A 21726-nucleotide genomic window follows, 5' to 3' on the forward strand; every position below is an offset into this window, starting at 1 on the left:
CTCATGTCGATGCCACAGATGACCGAGTGAGCAAATTCCGATCATTATCGCAGCCCGATGAGCCAGTTGTTTCTTCGTCGCACCGGACGCTAGAATACCCTCCATCGAGAAATACTATGGCTTCTCGTGGGCAGTCGGGTTTATACCCCAATGTCTCATTGGCTCCACCGCGACACAGCACCACCGAGTCTATAAATCTTAGGCCGGATTTCCAACCACCTCAGGGAAACCCATCGATCCAGCGACGGCCGCTCGTATTTCAGCAATCGGATCAACCTGCGACTCGCCAGCCTTCATGTTTGGAATCACCTCTGACAGCAACCATTTCGGCAGAGCAGCCCAACCAAAATTACCAACCGTCGCCGCCGCTGCCCCAATCAGATCGCCAGCTGCAGCGGCCGAGTCCTTTACCGCCTTTGGAGCTGCTACCCTACGCCGCTCCGGGACCTTTCCAGCCCTTGCACTCACTGCCCGTGACAACACCATTGGCGGTGTCTAATCTGCATCCACAAGCTGCTATCCCGAGCTCAATGAAGAAAAAATGGGTAACAAATATACAAGAAGGAGAAGAGATGATGGAGATTGAGAATATTATAGTTGAGTATAAGGCTTGCACTTGAGACAACAAAATCGGACCTTATAGTAGAAATGGATGAGCTGAGATTAAAGTCTAAAGAAGTGGGTAAGAAAGGAGATGGTTCTTACACGAGTTTGCCCGTAATGGCTTGTGTCTGTATGGATTGGAATGTAGGTGAGGTTACAAGTATGATTCATCGATCAACCTCGCTCGACACCGATGCAAGGTTGATCCCTCCGCGCAATGACACGCCATGTTCGAACATTCTTGGAGGCGTGAACAACCTTTTCGATTTGGCAAGGAATTTTTCCAAAAAAATCGGGTCTCCTTTGTTGATTTTTGACAAAGGTGATAAATGGAGATATTCAGTTGTTCGATATGTGTTTGATCCAGGAGGAGACGCCTCGCCAAAGCTTTGGCTTTCAACTCTCATAAGTGGTTCGTGGTTCCCACCTTGAGGACAAGGTGTATTTCAACCATGGGGGAGTTGATACGATCATATCCATATCCCAATTATTTAGTTGCATATTTGATTTACCATATCTTTTCCATATTTGTTTAGATATTTGTTTCTTGTTCATTAAGTTAGTAGCATTATAAATAGGAGTTATTGTTATCACTTTATTAAATCAATGAATTACATATTTTCCCTAAACTTGTCTTGAGCAACAAGAATATTATCGTTCCATATTTGCTGCCCAACGGAGAACGTCCGTGGAACCGCAATTCGTGAGCTTTCCTTCGAGCACGTCGAAGGTTCGATCACCTTATCTCTCCGAGAAGTTAGCCATCCGGCCTCGTTACGGAGAACGTCCGTAACAGATTTGTTCTCTAGCTATGTGCTTAATAAGCACTTGCCATATATCACTACTCTCTCTATATATATATATATATATATAGGATTGTATTCAAATCCTTTTCACCTATTTAATCCAATCTCCTTCTTAATCTCCACCGTGTATTTAAGCTGATCCAATGGACTAAATAATTTATTATAATTATCAAATTGCATGCTTTGTTAACGTGAGAAGGTTAAAATAGAGATTGTCTATTGTAGTTAGTTATGGAATGAGGCGTGATTTCCTCCGTCGAGGATTATTGCAGTTTCTCACCAAATTTGTTCTTGATTTAGTTTAATTCTTTCTCCTTAATCCCTTGTTTTATCAGCATACTGCAAATCGACGATTAATTGGTGTTTAACAGCTTTATTGTATCTAAATCATATGCATACGGTTCCTCCCTGGTATTTCGATTATCAATGTAAGAAGGTAATACTGCAATTGTCGCCTATGTGTATTGATTTGGTTGCTGTCAATTTTTATTTGTAATTCAGTCGAATGACCCAATCTTCGTAGATCAGCAAATTCGTGTTTCATGTTGGTGTGCTTCTGTATTGGTTTATTGAAACATTTTTGACGTTTAATGGTTTTGTTGTTGCTACAGTTCATTCACGCTTATAGGTTTTGTTATTTCATGTGACATAGGCTTTCAATCATTCCCCTAGGGCTGCCGATTTCTGGGCCCAGGAGTGTTGTATAATATGAGTTTCAAAACATGTACGTATGTCCGCGAATTGGAGCCATCCGTATAGTGTTTGGTTTAATATTGAATGAGTAGTTGGACGAAATTATACATTTAATGTAGAATTATGCTTATATAATGCACTCTTGTATGTTCTGTAATGTATAGTATATATCATATAATGCTACTATAGCTTAATATGTATATTGTTTCGTGTTTGTAAACAGTACGAGTTGTACCTGCATGTTCTGAGCAATTAAAGCCTTTAGTTGGTCAGAGGTTCGAATCATTAGAGTTTGCACTCGCGTTTTATGATGTGTATGCTAGGGCCGTTGGGTTTGACACGCGCGAACAAGGTGTGATGAAGGTGGATGAAGTTACAACGTGGTATTATGTCGTATGCAATAGGGAGGACCATAAGAAGTCCATCGACGATGACCAGCTGAATGCACGTTCCGGTTTCTCATTGAAGCGTCGACGCTTATTGAAGTCCATCGACAAAGGCACTCTTCGAGACCTTCTCTGCCTTCGGAACTGTGCTCTCTTGCAAGATCGCAGTCGATCACAACGAGAACTCGAGGGGCTATTGCAGTTCGACAAGGAGGAAGCCGCGCAAAATGTACACATAATGTACATATTGTATAGTATAATGCGTAGTTTAGTTTCTGTAATGCATTATTTGTGATATGTAATGAACATTTATACTGACGCGTTTAATTTAAGTTGTGTCGTGTTTCGATGTTTGGCGCACGTTTCTTGTTTTCCCTAAGGGTTTAACAAGCCTAGGGGCTAGGGTGTAGTATGCTCTAAGTCTAAATAACGTTGTGCAAATACACGAGCTGCAGTAATTCGTCTGGGGTTGCACATAATGTATATTTTGTATAGTATAATGCGTAGTTGAGATTCTATAATGCATTCTTTGTGATATGTAATGAACATTTATCCTGACCCGTTTAATTTAAGTTGTGCAGTGTGTCTTTGTTTGGCGAACGTTTCTTGTTTTCTCTAAGGGTTTGATAAGCCTAGGGGCTAGGATGTAGTATGTTCTAAGTCTAAAAAAAGCTTTCCAAATACACGAGCTGCAGTAATTCGTCTGGGGTTGCACATAATGTATATTTTGTATAGAATAATGCATAGTTTAGGTTCTTTAATGCATTCTTTGTGATATGTAATGAACATTTATCCTGACCTGTTTAATTTAAGTTGTGCCGTGTGTCGTTGTTTGGCAAACGTTTCTTGTTTTCCCTAAGGGTTTGATAAGCCTAGGGGCTAGGGTGTAGTATGTTCTATGTCTAAAAAACGTTGTCCAAATACACGAGCTGCAGTAATTCGTCTGGGGTTGCACATAATGTATATTTTGTATAGTATAATGCGTAGTTTAGGTTCTGTAATGCATTCTTTGTGATATGTAATGAACATTTATCCTGAACCGTTTAATTTAAGTTGTGCCGTGTGTCGTTGTTTGACGAACGTTTCTTATTTTCCCTAAGGGTTTGACAAACCTAGGGGCTAGGGTGTAGTATGTTTTAAGTCTAAAAAACGTTGTCCAAATACACGAGCTGGAGTAATTCGTCTGGGTTTCAACATGCATAACGCATAGGTATATTTTAAAACAGATATACATAATGTACATATTGTGTAGTATAATGCGTAGTTTAGTTTCTGTAATGCATTATTTGTGGTATTTAATGAACATTTATCCTTACCCGTTTAATTTAGGTTGTACCGTGTTTCGATGTTTTACGCACGTTTCTTGTTTTCCCTAAGGGTTTAACAAGCCTAGGGGATAGGGTGTAGTATGTTCTAAGTCTAAAAAACGTTGTCCAAATACACGAGCTGTAGTAATTCGTCTGGGGTTGCACATGCATAGCGCGTAGGCATTTTTTAAACATATATACATAATGTACATATTATGTAGTGTAATGCGCAGTTTTAGTTTATGTAATGCATTATTTGTGATATGTAATGAACATTTATCATGACCCGTTTAATTTAAGTTGTGTCGTGTTTCGATGTTTAGCGCACGTTTCTTGTTTTCTCTAAGGGTTTAACAAGCTTAGGGGCTAGGGTCTAATACGTACAACAACAATCACGTGATGCATAAAACAGGATAAATAATGCATTCAAATAGCCAAATAATGTACAGAATCACTCAAGTAATGAACATACAAAAATTGCATTCATTCTTAGACTCGTGTACAACAGCAGTCTAATGATGCATAAAACAGGATAAATAATGCATAGAAATAGGTAAATAATGTACAAATATTGCATTCACTCTTTGACTCATGTACAAGTTCCGTAAGGCTTCCTTCTGCCGTGGAGTTAAACTCTTTATACAATTCAGAAACTCTTCCGGAGTTGTACTAGTCCCGGCTCTGATAATCGTTCCCGGAATTTCTAGGCAATTCCTACTGGCAGTATATCATCGACCGCCTCGTTGATGTCCAATCTTAGCTGCTTTGATGTTGTACAACATACAGAATAATAACATACAATTAGTTACATAATGTTTAGACTGAATAAAATAATGTGGACAGTTAAACACTTATACACCCTTGTACAGAAACATCAAAATAATGCCTAAAAACTGATACATAATGCATTTTAATAATCAAATAATGTTCAGAATAAATCAACAAATGCACCATGAATATTGCAATTACCAATTGTCACATGTCCAACTACAATCACATAACACATAAAGTATGATAAATAATGCACTAAAATAACTAAATAATGTACAGATCCGGTCAAGTAATAAACATACAAATATTCCATTCACTCTTTGACACATGTACAACAGTCAATATAAGGAATACCAGATAGATATATATTATACAGATAATTGCAAATAATGAACATCAAAATTACAATAAAAACTTTACCAATGTCCAACAGCAGTCATAATGTATTCATATAGGTAAATACTGCAGTAATATATAGTTATAATACAAAGTTTATAACAATTAATGCACATAGACATTATCCTTTTACTCTTTGAGTATATAAAACAAAAGTAAACATAATTCATGCATATAGGCAAATAATGCAATCAAATATGCACGTAATGCAGAGATTATATGATGTAATGAACAAACAAATATTCCATGTGTTGTTTGACATTATAAAACAGAAATGACCATAATGCATGCACATAAGCAAATAATGTAGTCACATCGGCAAATAATGAAGCGATTATATCAAGTAATGAACAAACAAATATTCGATCTACTCCTTGACAATATAAAACAAGATTGACATGATGCATGATACATGATATATAATGAATAAAAATAGACAAATTAATGCACAGACTCATTTAATTAATGAGCAAACAACTTTTGCATTCGTTAATTCAACAATGACCAACGACAGTTTATTGAAGGGTTTACCTTTGAATATAATGTATTTAAATAGGCTTATAATGCATATATTATAACAAGTAATGCACATACACATATTCCATTTACTCTTCGACAATTAAAACACCAGTTATATGATGCATGATACAGGATATGTTGATGCATATAAATACTGATATGATGTGCAGATCCATTAGAGTAATGAACACACTAACATGACATTATTGTATACAATAATGTCCAGCAGCAGACAGATAATGGCTACATATGTTAAATTAATGCACACAATTAGGAAAATAACGTACAAACTCGATTAAAACATGTGGGCATAAAAAACCAAATATATCAAACACAGAAGCAGAGCAACAGTCCAGGTATTCAAAATGCAAATGAAAACAGGAGCTCACCCTCTTTCTGCGATTGTTGCGAATTTGACGGACATCCTCTTTTAGATATTTTGAAAACTGCACAAGACACCAAACAAATAAAGCCCTATAAAATTTCATCAACAAATTTGCGCGGATGATGGTAATCCGGTGAGTCGTGGTGTGGGTGATGTGTTACGTGCGAAAATTGGGGAAAAGGCTTGATGAAACTCGTTCAGTAATCCATTAAAATAACATTCGACAAAACCTAAATCCTCTGACGAATCTTGTGCAAAACCGGAACAGTTGTTGGACCCTAAATCAGACACCGACTGCAGTTCCGAGTAATCAGAGCAACCTTGCGAAGGGGGCGGCTAGGGTTTTGAAAGGGTTTGGAAATTGGGGAGACGAATTGGTAGAGATATTGTGAGTTAATAGGGTGGGTGATGAATGATGTGTAGACTAGATGGAAGAGCGTGGGAATATCACGCTAAAATTTCGCAATTGCTGTTTTCGGTGGTTATTGAGTGTACAAATTTACTACTTCACCCCCATGACGCACGAAAACCACCAAATAATGAACTACGGGATCATTATCTATGCATGTCATCTGGATCGTCCATCCTCCAGATCCAACGCTACAAATTGAGAAGGAACTTAAATCTAAGGGGAGAAAAGGAGTTTAACACTACCCTATATATATATATATATATATATATATAGGTATTTGATCAAAACAAGTATTGCTTAAACCAAGAAATGTAGACGGTTTTCTGTTCATTAGATTAGCCAATCTAATCTTAAGATTACATTAATTAACAGCTAGATTTATTGGGTAGATATTAATATTTTAATTACTTATAATCTTAAAAGGTTAATTATGTAAATTGCATTATGTCGTTAGTTATAGTATTTCCTATAATTTTGCTCCTTCATCTCTCCACTAACCGTTCTTCAGCGTAGGTTATCAGCCCATAATTTAATCTCCGTCAATTATTCGTTGAATTTTGATACGTTGTTCCATTTAATGTCGTTCTGCTAAGTGTTAACATTTTAAGATATGCTAAAATTCTCTATCGATTTAGTTATTGTGGTGTAGTCTTATTCCCTGTCAACATTTGAGTTTCCATTCCAAAATCTCGATACTACGTATTTCAGTTTAAATTTCTGTCTTCCATCCATTATTTGAATTTGTGGTTCTTGTTTCTCGGTCGAATATATACGGTGAGTTATTACAATATACTTCAGTAATTCATCTCATTTTTATTGTATGTGGGCATTTTTTATTTAGACGTATGAATTTAAATATCAGAAATTTCATTGATATTGTTTAATGTTTTGATAATAAGATTTGCAGGTTTATGTTATGATATAGACATCCGGGAATGGATTCTTGTCACGCCCGCATTTTCTAAGGATAGAAAACACGGTTGATCGCGACAAGGGGAGGATTAAAGAAGCGGGGAAGAAAGGGGGAAACAACACAACTCGACCATAGCTCGAAACAACTAGGAATAGCTCGAATAAAATCAGAGTATCTCAACAATCAATAACTCAAAAATGAATAATATCTCAACAATACACGAGCTCAAAAGAAAGACAACTACTTAGCGGAAGCATTTGAGAGAATGAATATGCCACGTGTGAAGACATGACACATTCTACACACTTAAATTTCTTCAACGGTCTTGCTCAACACCCACCGCATCCGTCACGCTCAACCTGCAATTTTTAAAAGAAAAGCAGGGCTGAGTACTTGATGCACTCAGTGGACTCATGCCGAAATCATTTTATAAAAAGTATTTATCATGCCACCATTGAGTGACCTTGGGGTTTTAACTTTAGAAATCGCCCAAGACACTAAAATCATTTCCATTGTAAAATTCGGTTGATCAACCATTTTCCCATAGCTATCTCCCATATCTGATCCATTGATGATAAGGAACGTGGCCACATTCCAAGTCACTAGACCGGCCGACCCAAAAGACGGCTCACGATCCCCATTGGTGTACACTAGCCTGAGTAGGGACTCACTCCCTAGTCAGACCCGAATTCGATTATCCATAGATGGCAAAAGCCACATCAGATAGGTTCCATAGAATAAAACAAAACACGGCATGACAAATATTCATATCATTTTCACATAAAAATATACTTAGGGCATTGCCATTATTTAAAAAGAAAGCCCACCTCGCTTGCTTATACCACACAATCACGACTTTACGCAACCTTTTACTCTTGGTACCCTCGTACGTGCAACAACCCTTGTCAATATCACCACACAATCAGGTTTTCCATTATTACAATTATCATGCATGTCCTATCATTCCTTTCATCGTTTTCTTAGATTGCCCATTCCCGAACGTTCATCAACATAAGGAAAAACATGCCATAATACTTCTCAACGTGTTACACATAATCATGCCATAGGATACCTTCTTAAATCATACATGCATCATATAATTCATTAAAACTTAGCAACAAGTGATATTTTCACCTAACAACAAAACTGGCAGAATTGCGCGGTTGGTTTGTAAAAATCATTTAAAATTCATCCGGTCTCCGTTGGGGCTGAAACTTTTCCACAATACAGTAGACACATAAAATATCATTCAATTAAAATTTCACATCAAAATAATCTTTTTAGGTCGGTCAAATCGAAAACGTAACTCCCTGGTCGAGAAAAATAATTTCTGGCAGAACTGCGCAGTCAACTTCACAAATTCACCAAAAATACATCTTTCGTCCAAATAGGTTGAAATTCACACACCACACAGAAGACACCTTAAGGTTTACTCAGAAAAAAGAATCGTATAAAAAGGAGTTCGTTTGTTCGGTCAAACATGCGTCGGAACCTACTGTCCGAATACTACAGATTTCATGCTCCAAAATTCGAGTTATCCTAAATGAATGCAAGGAAATCAAGGCTGGGAATTGATCGGTGATTACCTTCTTAGGCGGCAGAAAACTCTCTTCTCCAACTCGGTTCTTTCTCTAAATTTTAGTTCCTGGTTTTTCTTGGTATTGAATTTATGTGTAGAAAGATCGTGGGATTGATTGGATATATATAGGCAAAACTAATAGATATTGATGGATTTGGTGGTTGGAGAGATTTTAGGGAGTATAGATATGGGGAAATCGTTTGGTGATATGGTTTAGAGAAATATATTTGACCAAGTCAACTAGGAAAATATTTAATTAGATTTATTTGATTTTTTTTTTTACGGGTGTTACAATCTACCCATCTTAACAAAAATTTCGTCCCGAAATTTGCTTACGTCCTTCGAATACAGAATTTCTCCATCATCTTGTCTTCCAAGCAGCTTCCTCATGTCGCTTAATTAACATTGTAGTTGAAAGTCACATCGCTGCCACTTTTAATAAAATACGCGAGATTAGACTATATTAAATTAAATTGCGCACTTCGCATCATCCCTCCTTGTCTTGCACCATCTTTTGCATTTGAACTTCATTTCGTCTTCGCTATCTTCCACTTCTTGAAATCTTCTTCGTCTTCTTTTTGTTCTTGTCGTTCATGGAAAACGTAGGAAATAGTAAAATAGTTCACACATCAACCTTGGTCGAACGTTTCACGCAATTCCAAGAAAAAGTTTCATGGTCCACCGCCATCCATTCACACTCTCGATCTCCTTGCCTCGTTGTGCCTTGACAAATTAGGGGTTCTCCCCAAACTTTCAGATTTTCGTTCATTTTTGTCACTCGGGAAAGTGATAGATTATCTCAACTTAAACTACGGTTCGCGTGTATTCAATCTAGCCTACAACATAAGCACTCTATGTTCGCCACATACTTCATCATCTCACATCTCAACATCTACCACAATTAACGTCATTCATACCACAAGATAAACACACAACATTTTCACATCTCACTTTTAAAGTAAAAGTTTTGACTCAAAACTAAAACATACTTTCGCATCAACTTTCATCTCTCGTATAAAACACTCCATAGAATAACGCATCATACTTTGCACCTCATAACATAAATATCACCACACTTCCACAGCTCAATTTTCCAAACGAAAAAAGTTAAAACTAATTTTCTCGAAACTCAAAAATTTTCGAACAATTCATAAACACAGCATTTTCCATTGATCAAATCTTTTCATAAAAGACAAGTCACCCCATTGCATAACATATCGCGAAACACACACATATATTTTTTTATAACCATAGCTCCTCTATCCCATTGTAAAACATACTTTGTTCTCATAATCATAGCTCATTTATCACATTGTAAAATATAGTACTTTGTTTTCATAACCATCGCTCTTCTATCCCATTGTAAAACATACTGTATTTTAATAACCATAGATCTTCTATCCTATTGTAAAACATATTTTTTTTTTCATAACCATAGCTTCTCATCTCCTTTCCTGAAAACTTTCTCATAAAAATTTTTTCATAAAATAAATTACCTCTTTCTTGATTGAGCGTGGCGAAGCGGGATGTTAAGCCTTCAATGCATAATTATTATTATTATCATTATTATTATTATCACTATTATTTTAGTCTAGCGAAACAAGTCTAGACTAAGACTGAAAAAGACTCTCGGGTCCAGAGCGGAAAGAAAAATTGCTCTGATACCACTTTGTCACGCCCGCATTTTCTAAGGATAGAAAACACGGTTGATCGCGACAAGGGGAAGATTAAAGAAGCGGGGAAGAAAGGGGGAAACAACACAACTCGACCATAGCTCGAAACAACTAGGAATAGCTCGAATAAAATCAGAGTATCTCAACAATCAATAACTCAAAAATGAATAATATCTCAACAATACACGAGCTCAAAAGAAAGACAACTACTTAGCGGAAGCATTTGAGAGAATGAATATGCCACGTGTGAAGACATGACACATTCTACACACTTAAATTTCTTCAACGGTCTTGCTCAACACCCACCGCATCCGTCACGCTCAACCTGCAATTTTTAAAAGAAAAGCAGGGCTGAGTACTTGATGCACTCAGTGGACTCATGCCGAAATCATTTTATAAAAAGTATTTATCATGCCACCATTGAGTGACCTTGGGGTTTTAACTTTAGAAATCGCCCAAGACACTAAAATCATTTCCATTGTAAAATTCGGTTGATCAACCATTTTCCCATAGCTATCTCCCATATCAGATCCATTGATGACAAGGAATGTGGCCACATTCCAAGTCACTAGACCGGCCGACCCAAAAGACGGCTCACGATCCCCATTGGTGTACACTAGCCTGAGTAGGGACTCACTCCCTAGTCAGACCCGAATTCGATTATCCATAGATGGCAAAAGCCACATCAGATAGGTTCCATAGAATAAAACAAAACACGGCATGACAAATATTCATATCATTTTCACATAAAAATATACTTAGGGCATTGCCCTTATTTAAAAAGAAAGCCCACCTCGCTTGCTTATACCGCACAATCACGACTTTACGCAACCTTTTACTCTTGGTACCCTCGTACGTGCAACAACCCTTGTCAATATCACCACACAATCAGGTTTTCCATTATTACAATTATCATGCATGTCCTATCGTTCCTTTCATCGATTTCTTAGATTGCCCATTCCCGAACGTTCATCAACATAAGGAAAAACATGCCATAATACTTCTCAACGTGTTACACATAATCATGCCATAGGATACCTTCTTAAATCATACATGCATCATATAATTCATTAAAACTTAGCAACAAGTGATATTTTCACCTAACAACAAAACTGGCAGAATTGCGCGGTTGGTTTGTAAAAATCATTTAAAGTTCATCCGGTCTCCGTTGGGGCTGAAACTTTTCCACAATACAGTAGACACATAAAATATCATTCAATTAAAATTTCACATCAAAATAATCTTTTTAGGTCGGTCAAATCGAAAACGTAACTCCCTGGTCGAGAAAAATAATTTCTGGCAGAACTGCGCAGTCAACTTCACAAATTCACCAAAAATACATCTTTCGTCCAAATAGGTTGAAATTCACACACCACACAGAAGACACCTTAAGGTTTACTCAGAAAAAAGAATCGTATAAAAAGGAGTTCGTTTGTTCGGTCAAACATGCGTCGGAACCTACTGTCCGAATACTACAGATTTCATGCTCCAAAATTCGAGTTATCCTAAATGAATGCAAGGAAATCAAGGCTGGGAATTGATCGGTGATTACCTTCTTAGGCGGCAGAAAACTCTCTTCTCCAACTCGGTTCTTTCTCTAAATTTTAGTTCCTGGTTTTTCTTGGTATTGAATTTATGTGTAGAAAGATCGTGGGATTGATTGGATATATATAGGCAAAACTAATAGATATTGATGGATTTGGTGGTTGGAGAGATTTTAGGGAGTATAGATATGGGGAAATCGTTTGGTGATATGGTTTAGAGAAATATATTTGACCAAGTCAACTAGGAAAATATTTAATTAGATTTATTTGATTTTTTTTTTACGGGTGTTACAATCTACCCATCTTAACAAAAATTTCGTCCCGAAATTTGCTTACGTCCTTCGAATACAGAATTTCTCCATCATCTTGTCTTCCAAGCAGCTTCCTCATGTCGCTTAATTAACATTGTAGTTGAAAGTCACATCGCTGCCACTTTTAATAAAATACGCGAGATTAGACTATATTAAATTAAATTGCGCACTTCGCATCATCCCTCCTTGTCTTGCACCATCTTTTGCATTTGAACTTCATTTCGTCTTCGCTATCTTCCACTTCTTGAAATCTTCTTCGTCTTCTTTTTGTTCTTGTCGTTCATGGAAAACGTAGGAAATAGTAAAATAGTTCACACATCAACCTTGGTCGAACGTTTCACGCAATTCCAAGAAAAAGTTTCATGGTCCACCGCCATCCATTCACACTCTCGATCTCCTTGCCTCGTTGTGCCTTGACAAATTAGGGGTTCTCCCCAAACTTTCAGATTTTCGTTCATTTTTGTCACTCGGGAAAGTGATAGATTATCTCAACTTAAACTACGGTTCGCGTGTATTCAATCTAGCCTACAACATAAGCACTCTATGTTCGCCACATACTTCATCATCTCTCATCTCAACATCTACCACAATTAACGTCATTTATACCACAAGATAAACACACAACATTTTCACATCTCACTTTTAAAGTAAAAGTTTTGACTCAAAACTAAAACATACTTTCGCATCAACTTTCATCTCTCGTATAAAACACTCCATAGAATAACGCATCATACTTTGCACCTCATAACGTAAATATCATCGCACTTCCATAGCTCAATTTTCCAAACGAAAAAGTTAAAACTATTTTTCTCGAAACTCAAAAATTTTCGAACAATTCATAAACACAACATTTTCCATTGATCAAATCTTTTCATAACAGACAAGTCATCCCAGTACATAACAAATCGCAAAACACACCCATATATTTTTTTATAACTATAGCTCCTCTATCCCATTGTAAAACATACTTTGTTCTCATAACCATAGCTCATTTATCACATTGTAAAATATAGTACTTTGTTTTCATAACCATCGCTCTTCTATCCCATTGTAAAACATACTGTATTTTAATAACCATAGATCTTCTATCCCATTGTAAAACATATTTTTTTTTTCATAACCATAGCTTCTCATCTCCTTTCCTGAAAACTTTCTAATAAAAAATTTTTCATAAAATAAATTACCTCTTTCTTGATTGAGCGTGGCGAAGCGGGATGTTAAGCCTTCAATGCATAATTATTATTATCATTATTATTATTATCACTATTATTTTAGTCTAGCGAAACAAGTCTAGACTAAGACTGAAAAAGACTCTCGGGTCCAGAGCGGAAAGAAAAATTGCTCTGATACCACTTTGTCACGCCCGCATTTTCTAAGGATAGAAAACACGGTTGATCGCGACAAGGGGAGGATTAAAGAAGCGGGGAAGAAAGGGGGGAAACAACACAACTCGACCATAGCTCGAAACAACTAGGAATAGCTCGAATAAAATCAGAGTATCTCAACAATCAATAACTCAAAAATGAATAATATCTCAATAATACACGAGCTCAAAAGAAAGACAACTACTTAGCGGAAGCATTTGAGAGAATGAATATGCCACGTGTGAAGACATGACACATTCTACACACTTAAATTTCTTCAACGGTCTTGCTCAACACCCACCGCATCCGTCACGCTCAACCTGCAATTTTTAAAAGAAAAGCAGGGCTGAGTACTTGATGCACTCAGTGGACTCATGCCGAAATCATTTTATAAAAAGTATTTATCATGCCACCATTGAGTGACCTTGGGGTTTTAACTTTAGAAATCGCCCAAGACACTAAAATCATTTCCATTGTAAAATTCGGTTGATCAACCATTTTCCCATAGCTATCTCCCATATCAGATCCATTGATGACAAGGAATGTGGCCACATTCCAAGTCACTAGACCGGCCGACCCAAAAGACGGCTCACGATCCCCATTGGTGTACACTAGCCTGAGTAGGGACTCACTCCCTAGTCAGACCCGAATTCGATTATCCATAGATGGCAAAAGCCACATCAGATAGGTTCCATAGAATAAAACAAAACACGGCATGACAAATATTCATATCATTTTCACATAAAAATATACTTAGGGCATTGCCCTTATTTAAAAAGAAAGCCCACCTCGCTTGCTTATACCGCACAATCACGACTTTACGCAACCTTTTACTCTTGGTACCCTCGTACGTGCAACAACCCTTGTCAATATCACCACACAATCAGGTTTTCCATTATTACAATTATCATGCATGTCCTATCGTTCCTTTCATCGTTTTCTTAGATTGCCCATTCCCGAACGTTCATCAACATAAGGAAAAACATGCCATAATACTTCTCAACGTGTTACACATAATCATGCCATAGGATACCTTCTTAAATCATACATGCATCATATAATTCATTAAAACTTAGCAACAAGTGATATTTTCACCTAACAACAAAACTGGCAGAATTGCGCGGTTGGTTTGTAAAAATCATTTAAAATTCATCCGGTCTCCGTTGGGGCTGAAACTTTTCCACAATACAGTAGACACATAAAATATCATTCAATTAAAATTTCACATTAAAATAATCTTTTTAGGTCGGTCAAATCGAAAACGTAACTCCCTGGTCGAGAAAAATAATTTCTGGCAGAACTGCGCAGTCAACTTCACAAATTCACCAAAAATACATATTTCGTCCAAATAGGTTGAAATTCACACACCACACAGAAGACACCTTAAGGTTTACTCAGAAAAAAGAATCGTATAAAAAGGAGTTCGTTTGTTCGGTCAAACATGTGTCGGAACCTACTGTCCGAATACTACAGATTTCATGCTCCAAAATTCGAGTTATCCTAAATGAATGCAAGGAAATCAAGGCTGGGAATTGATCGGTGATTACCTTCTTAGGCGGCAGAAAACTCTCTTCTCCAACTCGGTTCTTTCTCTAAATTTTAGTTCCTGGTTTTTCTTGGTATTGAATTTATGTGTAGAAAGATCGTGGGATTGATTGGATATATATAGGCAAAACTAATAGATATTGATGGATTTGGTGGTTGGAGAGATTTTAGGGAGTATAGATATGGGGAAATCGTTTGGTGATATGGTTTAGAGAAATATATTTGACCAAGTCAACTAGGAAAATATTTAATTAGATTTATTTGATTTTTTTTTTTACGGGTGTTACAATCTACCCATCTTAACAAAAATTTCGTCCCGAAATTTGCTTACGTCCTTCGAATACAGAATTTCTCCATCATCTTGTCTTCCAAGCAGCTTCCTCATGTCGCTTAATTAACATTGTAGTTGAAAGTCACATCGCTGCCACTTTTAATAAAATACGCGAGATTAGACTATATTAAATTAAATTGCGCACTTCGCATCATCCCTCCTTGTCTTGCACCATCTTTTGCATTTGAACTTCATTTCGTCTTCGCTATCTTCCACTTCTTGAAATCTTCTTCGTCTTCTTTTTGTTCTTGTCGTTCATGGAAAACGTAGGAAATAGTAAAATAGTTCACACATCAACCTTGGTCGAACGTTTCACGCAATTCCAAGAAAAAGTTTCATGGTCCACCGCCATCCATTCACACTCTCGATCTCCTTGCCTCGTTGTGCCTTGACAAATTAGGGGTTCTCCCCAAACTTTCAGATTTTCGTTCATTTTTGTCACTCGGGAAAGTGATAGATTATCTCAACTTAAACTACGGTTCGCGTGTATTCAATCTAGCCTACAACATAAGCACTCTATGTTCGCCACATACTTCATCATCTCACATCTCAACATCTACCACAATTAACGTCATTTATACCACAAGATAAACACACAACATTTTCACATCTCACTTTTAAAGTAAAAGTTTTGACTCAAAACTAAAACATACTTTCGCATCAACTTTCATCTCTCGTATAAAACACTCCATAGAATAACGCATCATACTTTGCACCTCATAACATAAATATCACCACACTTCCACAGCTCAATTTTCCAAACGAAAAAAGTTAAAACTAATTTTCTCGAAACTCAAAAATTTTCGAACAATTCATAAACACAGCATTTTCCATTGATCAAATCTTTTCATAAAAGACAAGTCACCCCATTGCATAACATATCGCGAAACACACCCATATATTTTTTTTATAACCATAGCTCCTCTATCCCATTGTAAAACATACTTTGTTCTCATAATCATAGCTCATTTATCACATTGTAAAATATAGTACTTTGTTTTCATAACCATCGCTCTTCTATCCCATTGTAAAACATACTGTATTTTAATAACCATAGATCTTCTATCCCATTGTAAAACATATTTTTTTTTTCATAACCATAGCTTCTCATCTCCTTTCCTGAAAACTTTCTAATAAAAAATTTTTCATAAAATAAATTACCTCTTTCTTGATTGAGCGTGGCGAAGCGGGATGTTAAGCCTTCAATGCATAATTATTATTATCATTATTATTATTATCACTATTATTTTAGTCTAGCGAAACAAGTCTAGACTAAGACTGAAAAAGACTCTCGGGTCCAGAGCGGAAAGAAAAATTGCTCTGATACCACTTTGTCACGCCCGCATTTTCTAAGGATAGAAAACACGGTTGATCGCGACAAGGGGAGGATTAAAGAAGCGGGGAAGAAAGGGGGAAACAACACAACTCGACCATAGCTCGAAACAACTAGGAATAGCTCGAATAAAATCAGAGTATCTCAACAATCAATAACTCAAAAATGAATAATATCTCAACAATACACGAGCTCAAAAGAAAGACAACTACTTAGCGGAAGCATTTGAGAGAATGAATATGCCACGTGTGAAGACATGACACATTCTACACACTTAAATTTCTTCAACGGTCTTGCTCAACACCCACCGCATCCGTCACGCTCAACCTGCAATTTTTAAAAGAAAAGCAGGGCTGAGTACTTGATGCACTCAGTGGACTCATGCCGAAATCATTTTATAAAAAGTATTTATCATGCCACCATTGAGTGACCTTGGGGTTTTAACTTTAGAAATCGCCCAAGACACTAAAATCATTTCCATTGTAAAATTCGGTTGATCAACCATTTTCCCATAGCTATCTCCCATATCAGATCCATTGATGACAAGGAATGTGGCCACATTCCAAGTCACTAGACCGGCCGACCCAAAAGACGGCTCACGATCCCCATTGGTGTACACTAGCCTGAGTAGGGACTCACTCCCTAGTCAGACCCGAATTCGATTATCCATAGATGGCAAAAGCCACATCAGATAGGTTCCATAGAATAAAACAAAACACGGCATGACAAATATTCATATCATTTTCACATAAAAATATACTTAGGGCATTGCCCTTATTTAAAAAGAAAGCCCACCTCGCTTGCTTATACCGCACAATCACGACTTTACGCAACCTTTTACTCTTGGTACCCTCGTACGTGCAACAACCCTTGTCAATATCACCACACAATCAGGTTTTCCATTATTACAATTATCATGCATGTCCTATCGTTCCTTTCATCGTTTTCTTAGATTGCCCATTCCCGAACGTTCATCAACATAAGGAAAAACATGCCATAATACTTATCAACGTGTTACACATAATCATGCCATAGGATACCTTCTTAAATCATACATGCATCATATAATTCATTAAAACTTAGCAACAAGTGATATTTTCACCTAACAACAAAACTGGCAGAATTGCGCGGTTGGTTTGTAAAAATCATTTAAAATTCATCCGGTCTCCGTTGGGGCTGAAACTTTTCCACAATACAGTAGACACATAAAATATCATTCAATTAAAATTTCACATTAAAATAATCTTTTTAGGTCGGTCAAATCGAAAACGTAACTCCCTGGTCGAGAAAAATAATTTCTGGCAGAACTGCGCAGTCAACTTCACAAATTCACCAAAAATACATATTTCGTCCAAATAGGTTGAAATTCACACACCACACAGAAGACACCTTAAGGTTTACTCAGAAAAAAGAATCGTATAAAAAGGAGTTCGTTTGTTCGGTCAAACATGTGTCGGAACCTACTGTCCGAATACTACAGATTTCATGCTCCAAAATTCGAGTTATCCTAAATGAATGCAAGGAAATCAAGGCTGGGAATTGATCGGTGATTACCTTCTTAGGCGGCAGAAAACTCTCTTCTCCAACTCGGTTCTTTCTCTAAATTTTAGTTCCTGGTTTTTCTTGGTATTGAATTTATGTGTAGAAAGATCGTGGGATTGATTGGATATATATAGGCAAAACTAATAGATATTGATGGATTTGGTGGTTGGAGAGATTTTAGGGAGTATAGATATGGGGAAATCGTTTGGTGATATGGTTTAGAGAAATATATTTGACCAAGTCAACTAGGAAAATATTTAATTAGATTTATTTGATATTTTTTTTTACGGGTGTTACAATTCTGAAACGCCATCTACTTCGCATGTAGATAATCAGTCACCCGTAGATGACATTGTTGAGAATACAGGTTTTCATTTAAAACATCCTTCGATGAGTTATACTTATATAATCTTTTTTTTTACTCTTGCTTATGTATCAATATTAGTAACGATGTAAGTCTTACTTAGTTGGCGTGTGGCTATGACATTTTAGTGGAGTCTGTTAGTATTCAATTGGTATCAACGTTTTTGTGATATGCTTATATTTGTGTTTAGTATGACCCATATTTGTATAGGATAGTAGTATAACTTTTATGAAGCGATTTCATCCTATTATGACCTATAAGCATACTACTTCCAGCAGATGGAATATTGTTTTTAATTTATTATTTTTTTGATAGTGGTATCACTTATGAAGCGATTTCATCCTATTATTACCTATAAGCATACTACTTCCAGTAGATGGAATATTGTATTTAATTTATGGAATATTGTATTTAATTTTTTTTTGGGTGTTTTCTGATTTTGAATTATTTCAGATTTAAATATACCAGAATTCCCAATAGAACTTAAACCATTTGTTGGTCGTAGCTTCCCTACATTGGACAACGTAATTGAGTTTTACGAGAACTATGGGCGACGTGTCGGATTTGATACAAGGAAGAACGAGTCAAAGAAGGTTGATGATATCACCATATGGTTTTACATGGTGTGTAACAGAGAGGGTGAACAGAAGTTTAACGATCAACAACCCAAACGACGACGCAAATCCAAAAAATGTGGATGTAATGCTTCTATTGCTTTCAAATTTGATTCAGATCGTGGTTACGTAATTCAACACTTTAACAAAGAACACAACCATCCCATGGTTGCGGTACAACACCACAAGTTCATGAGGCTAAATCGTCAACTTGAACCAATTCATCAAAAATTTATTTCAGATTGTGCTGGTGCTAATATCGGGCCATCTCTAACTTTCAAGCTGCTGACTGGATTGATGGGCGGTTATGAGTCTGTTGGGTGTACTGTGTTGGACATTCGCAACTATACACGGGATATCAGAAGATACGCTGAAGGATGTGACGCCCAAATGATAATAGATGAGTTGAAGAAGAAGAAGGAAAATTGTGATGCCTTCACGTACGAGTATGAAGTTGATTCCCGGAGTCATTTGATTCATTTGTTTTGGTGTGATCCTATTGCCAAGATGAATTTCTTGCAATTTTGTGACATCGTTTCGTTCTATACTACGTACTCAACTAACAGGTAAAAGTTTTTTTTATTAAAATCGATGCATGTATCTGTTATGCTACTACTTTGGTTTATTATGACATATTATTTGATATATCAGTATGCACGTGTAAATCTTTTAATACAATATTTTTTTTCCTCGAAGGTACTCAATGATTTTCGCTCCGTTTACTGGTAAGGACAACCATGGCTGTGCAGTGTCCTTTGGAGCTTGTTTGCTTTGTAGTGAGAGCGCAGATTCGTTCTCTTAGCTTTTTAAGCAGTTTGTGAAATGCATGGGCATACATCCCAAGTTTATAATTATTGATCAAGACTTGGGCATGAAAGTAGCTGTTGAAAAAGTTCTTGTGAATACACGTCACAGATGGTGTATGTGGCACATTATGGCAAAGGTAGCTGAAAAGGTTCCTAAGTCACTTCTTGGAAATACTGATTTTAAAAAGGATTTAAATTTATGCATTTGGTCTGAGTTGATTGAACCCACTGAGTTTGAAGACAAGTGGAAGAATGTGATGGAGACTTTTGATCTTATTGGCTCTGAATGGTTCCAGCCTACTTTAGGGACTTTCCTAATAGTTCGTTGATAAAGACGACATCTATTTCGGAGTCGCAGAATAGTATTTTCAAGAGGTACACTCAGTCCAGGGCGAACCTTGTTGTTTTTTAATGAATTTCAGTAATGCAGTTGACGCCCAAAGAAACTACTCTGCAAAGCTGGATTATATGGATTATAATACCACTGCAAAGATGAAGACAAAATGGTCTATTGAGAAGCATGGATCCACAATATTTACTGATGGTGCGTTCAAGGAAATTCAAGAACAGATTATGGAGGCTTATAACCACTGCAGTCTGGTATCGATATCTAATGATTCAAGTCCAGAGGTTTACAAGGTTTTAGATCATTTTTCAAACACATGGTCGGTCACATTATCTGTGGAGGATTCTGTTTGTGTATGTGGTTGTAAGATGTTTTCGAGGACTGCTCTTGTATGCTGCCACATCTTCCTTGTGTTGAAGAAAAAAAAATTCCGATTAATTCCTGAGTATATGATTGGAGGTCGATGGTTGAAATCTTCTCTGCTTAAGGGTGTTCATGGCGTCCAAAACTCAGATGTAGCAACGCATGTTTATGTTGATGAGAAGAAGAAGGCTCAAGCAATTTTGTTGGGAGAGATGTGGGTCTTTACCAAGTGGTGTCTGTTGATATTGATCAAATCCATGAGCTGACATCGATAGTGCGTGAAGCTCGACAACTAATTTTTGCCGACGGGGTTGTAACGTCAACAGCACAGAAGAAGAAAATAATGGAGGAATTTTATGGGGTTGAGGCACCCCAGGAAGTGGATGTACAACCACCTAAAGTCGTCAGCACCAAGGGATGTGGTAGTAGACTCCCTTCAAGAGTCGAGAAGGCTTTGAAGCTTAAGAACAAGCCTATGCGTCGATGCAAGAAATGTCAGGAGTGGGGCCACCACGATTCAAGGAATTGCGACAAATTTAATGAGAAAGAAAAGATGCGGTCCAGAAGAAATTCTGATGTTTGATACAATTTTTTTAGTTTTTTAAAGTAATGTTCGTTTAATTCATTTATGGTGAACACTTCGTTTGCAAAGTTACGTATGTAGAAATTAATGAAGTTCAGTCTTCAATTAGTGTGGCTTTCTCTTTGGCAATAGGTATATGTTATGGATGCAATTTTGGATTATTCTGTCTAATGTTAATGTTATATGATCATGACCTATATTTTCATCTATTATGACATATTAGAATAAATTAAATTT

The 21726-nt window shown here is 36.8% G+C and overlaps 1 protein-coding gene across 1 annotated transcript; it reads left to right on the top strand.

Moving 5' to 3' along the window:
* Positions 1–648: 648 nt before the first annotated feature.
* LOC121770381 lies at positions 649–21172 on the top strand. Its single transcript, XM_042167118.1, has 5 exons — positions 649–763; positions 2326–2556; positions 19231–19957; positions 20307–20486; positions 20620–21172. Exons 1-5 carry the CDS (start codon positions 649–651, stop codon positions 21170–21172), a joined length of 1806 nt encoding a protein of 601 aa, XP_042023052.1.
* Positions 21173–21726: the final 554 nt, after the last annotated feature.

The sequence above is a fragment of the Salvia splendens genome, chromosome 16 (assembly GCF_004379255.2).
Source record: "Salvia splendens isolate huo1 chromosome 16, SspV2, whole genome shotgun sequence".
In the NCBI taxonomy this organism is placed as follows: domain Eukaryota; kingdom Viridiplantae; phylum Streptophyta; class Magnoliopsida; order Lamiales; family Lamiaceae; genus Salvia; species Salvia splendens.

Coding starts and splice junctions, on each gene's coding strand:
- LOC121770381 (XM_042167118.1), top strand. CDS start 649: ATGGATGAGCTGAGATTAAAGTCTAAAGAAGTGGGTAAGAAAGGAGAT. Junction 764..2,325: donor GAATGTAGGTGAGGTTACAA/GTATGATTCATC, acceptor GTTTGTAAACAG/TACGAGTTGTACCTGCATGT. Junction 20,487..20,619: donor GATCTTATTGGCTCTGAATG/GTTCCAGCCTAC, acceptor AATGAATTTCAG/TAATGCAGTTGACGCCCAAA.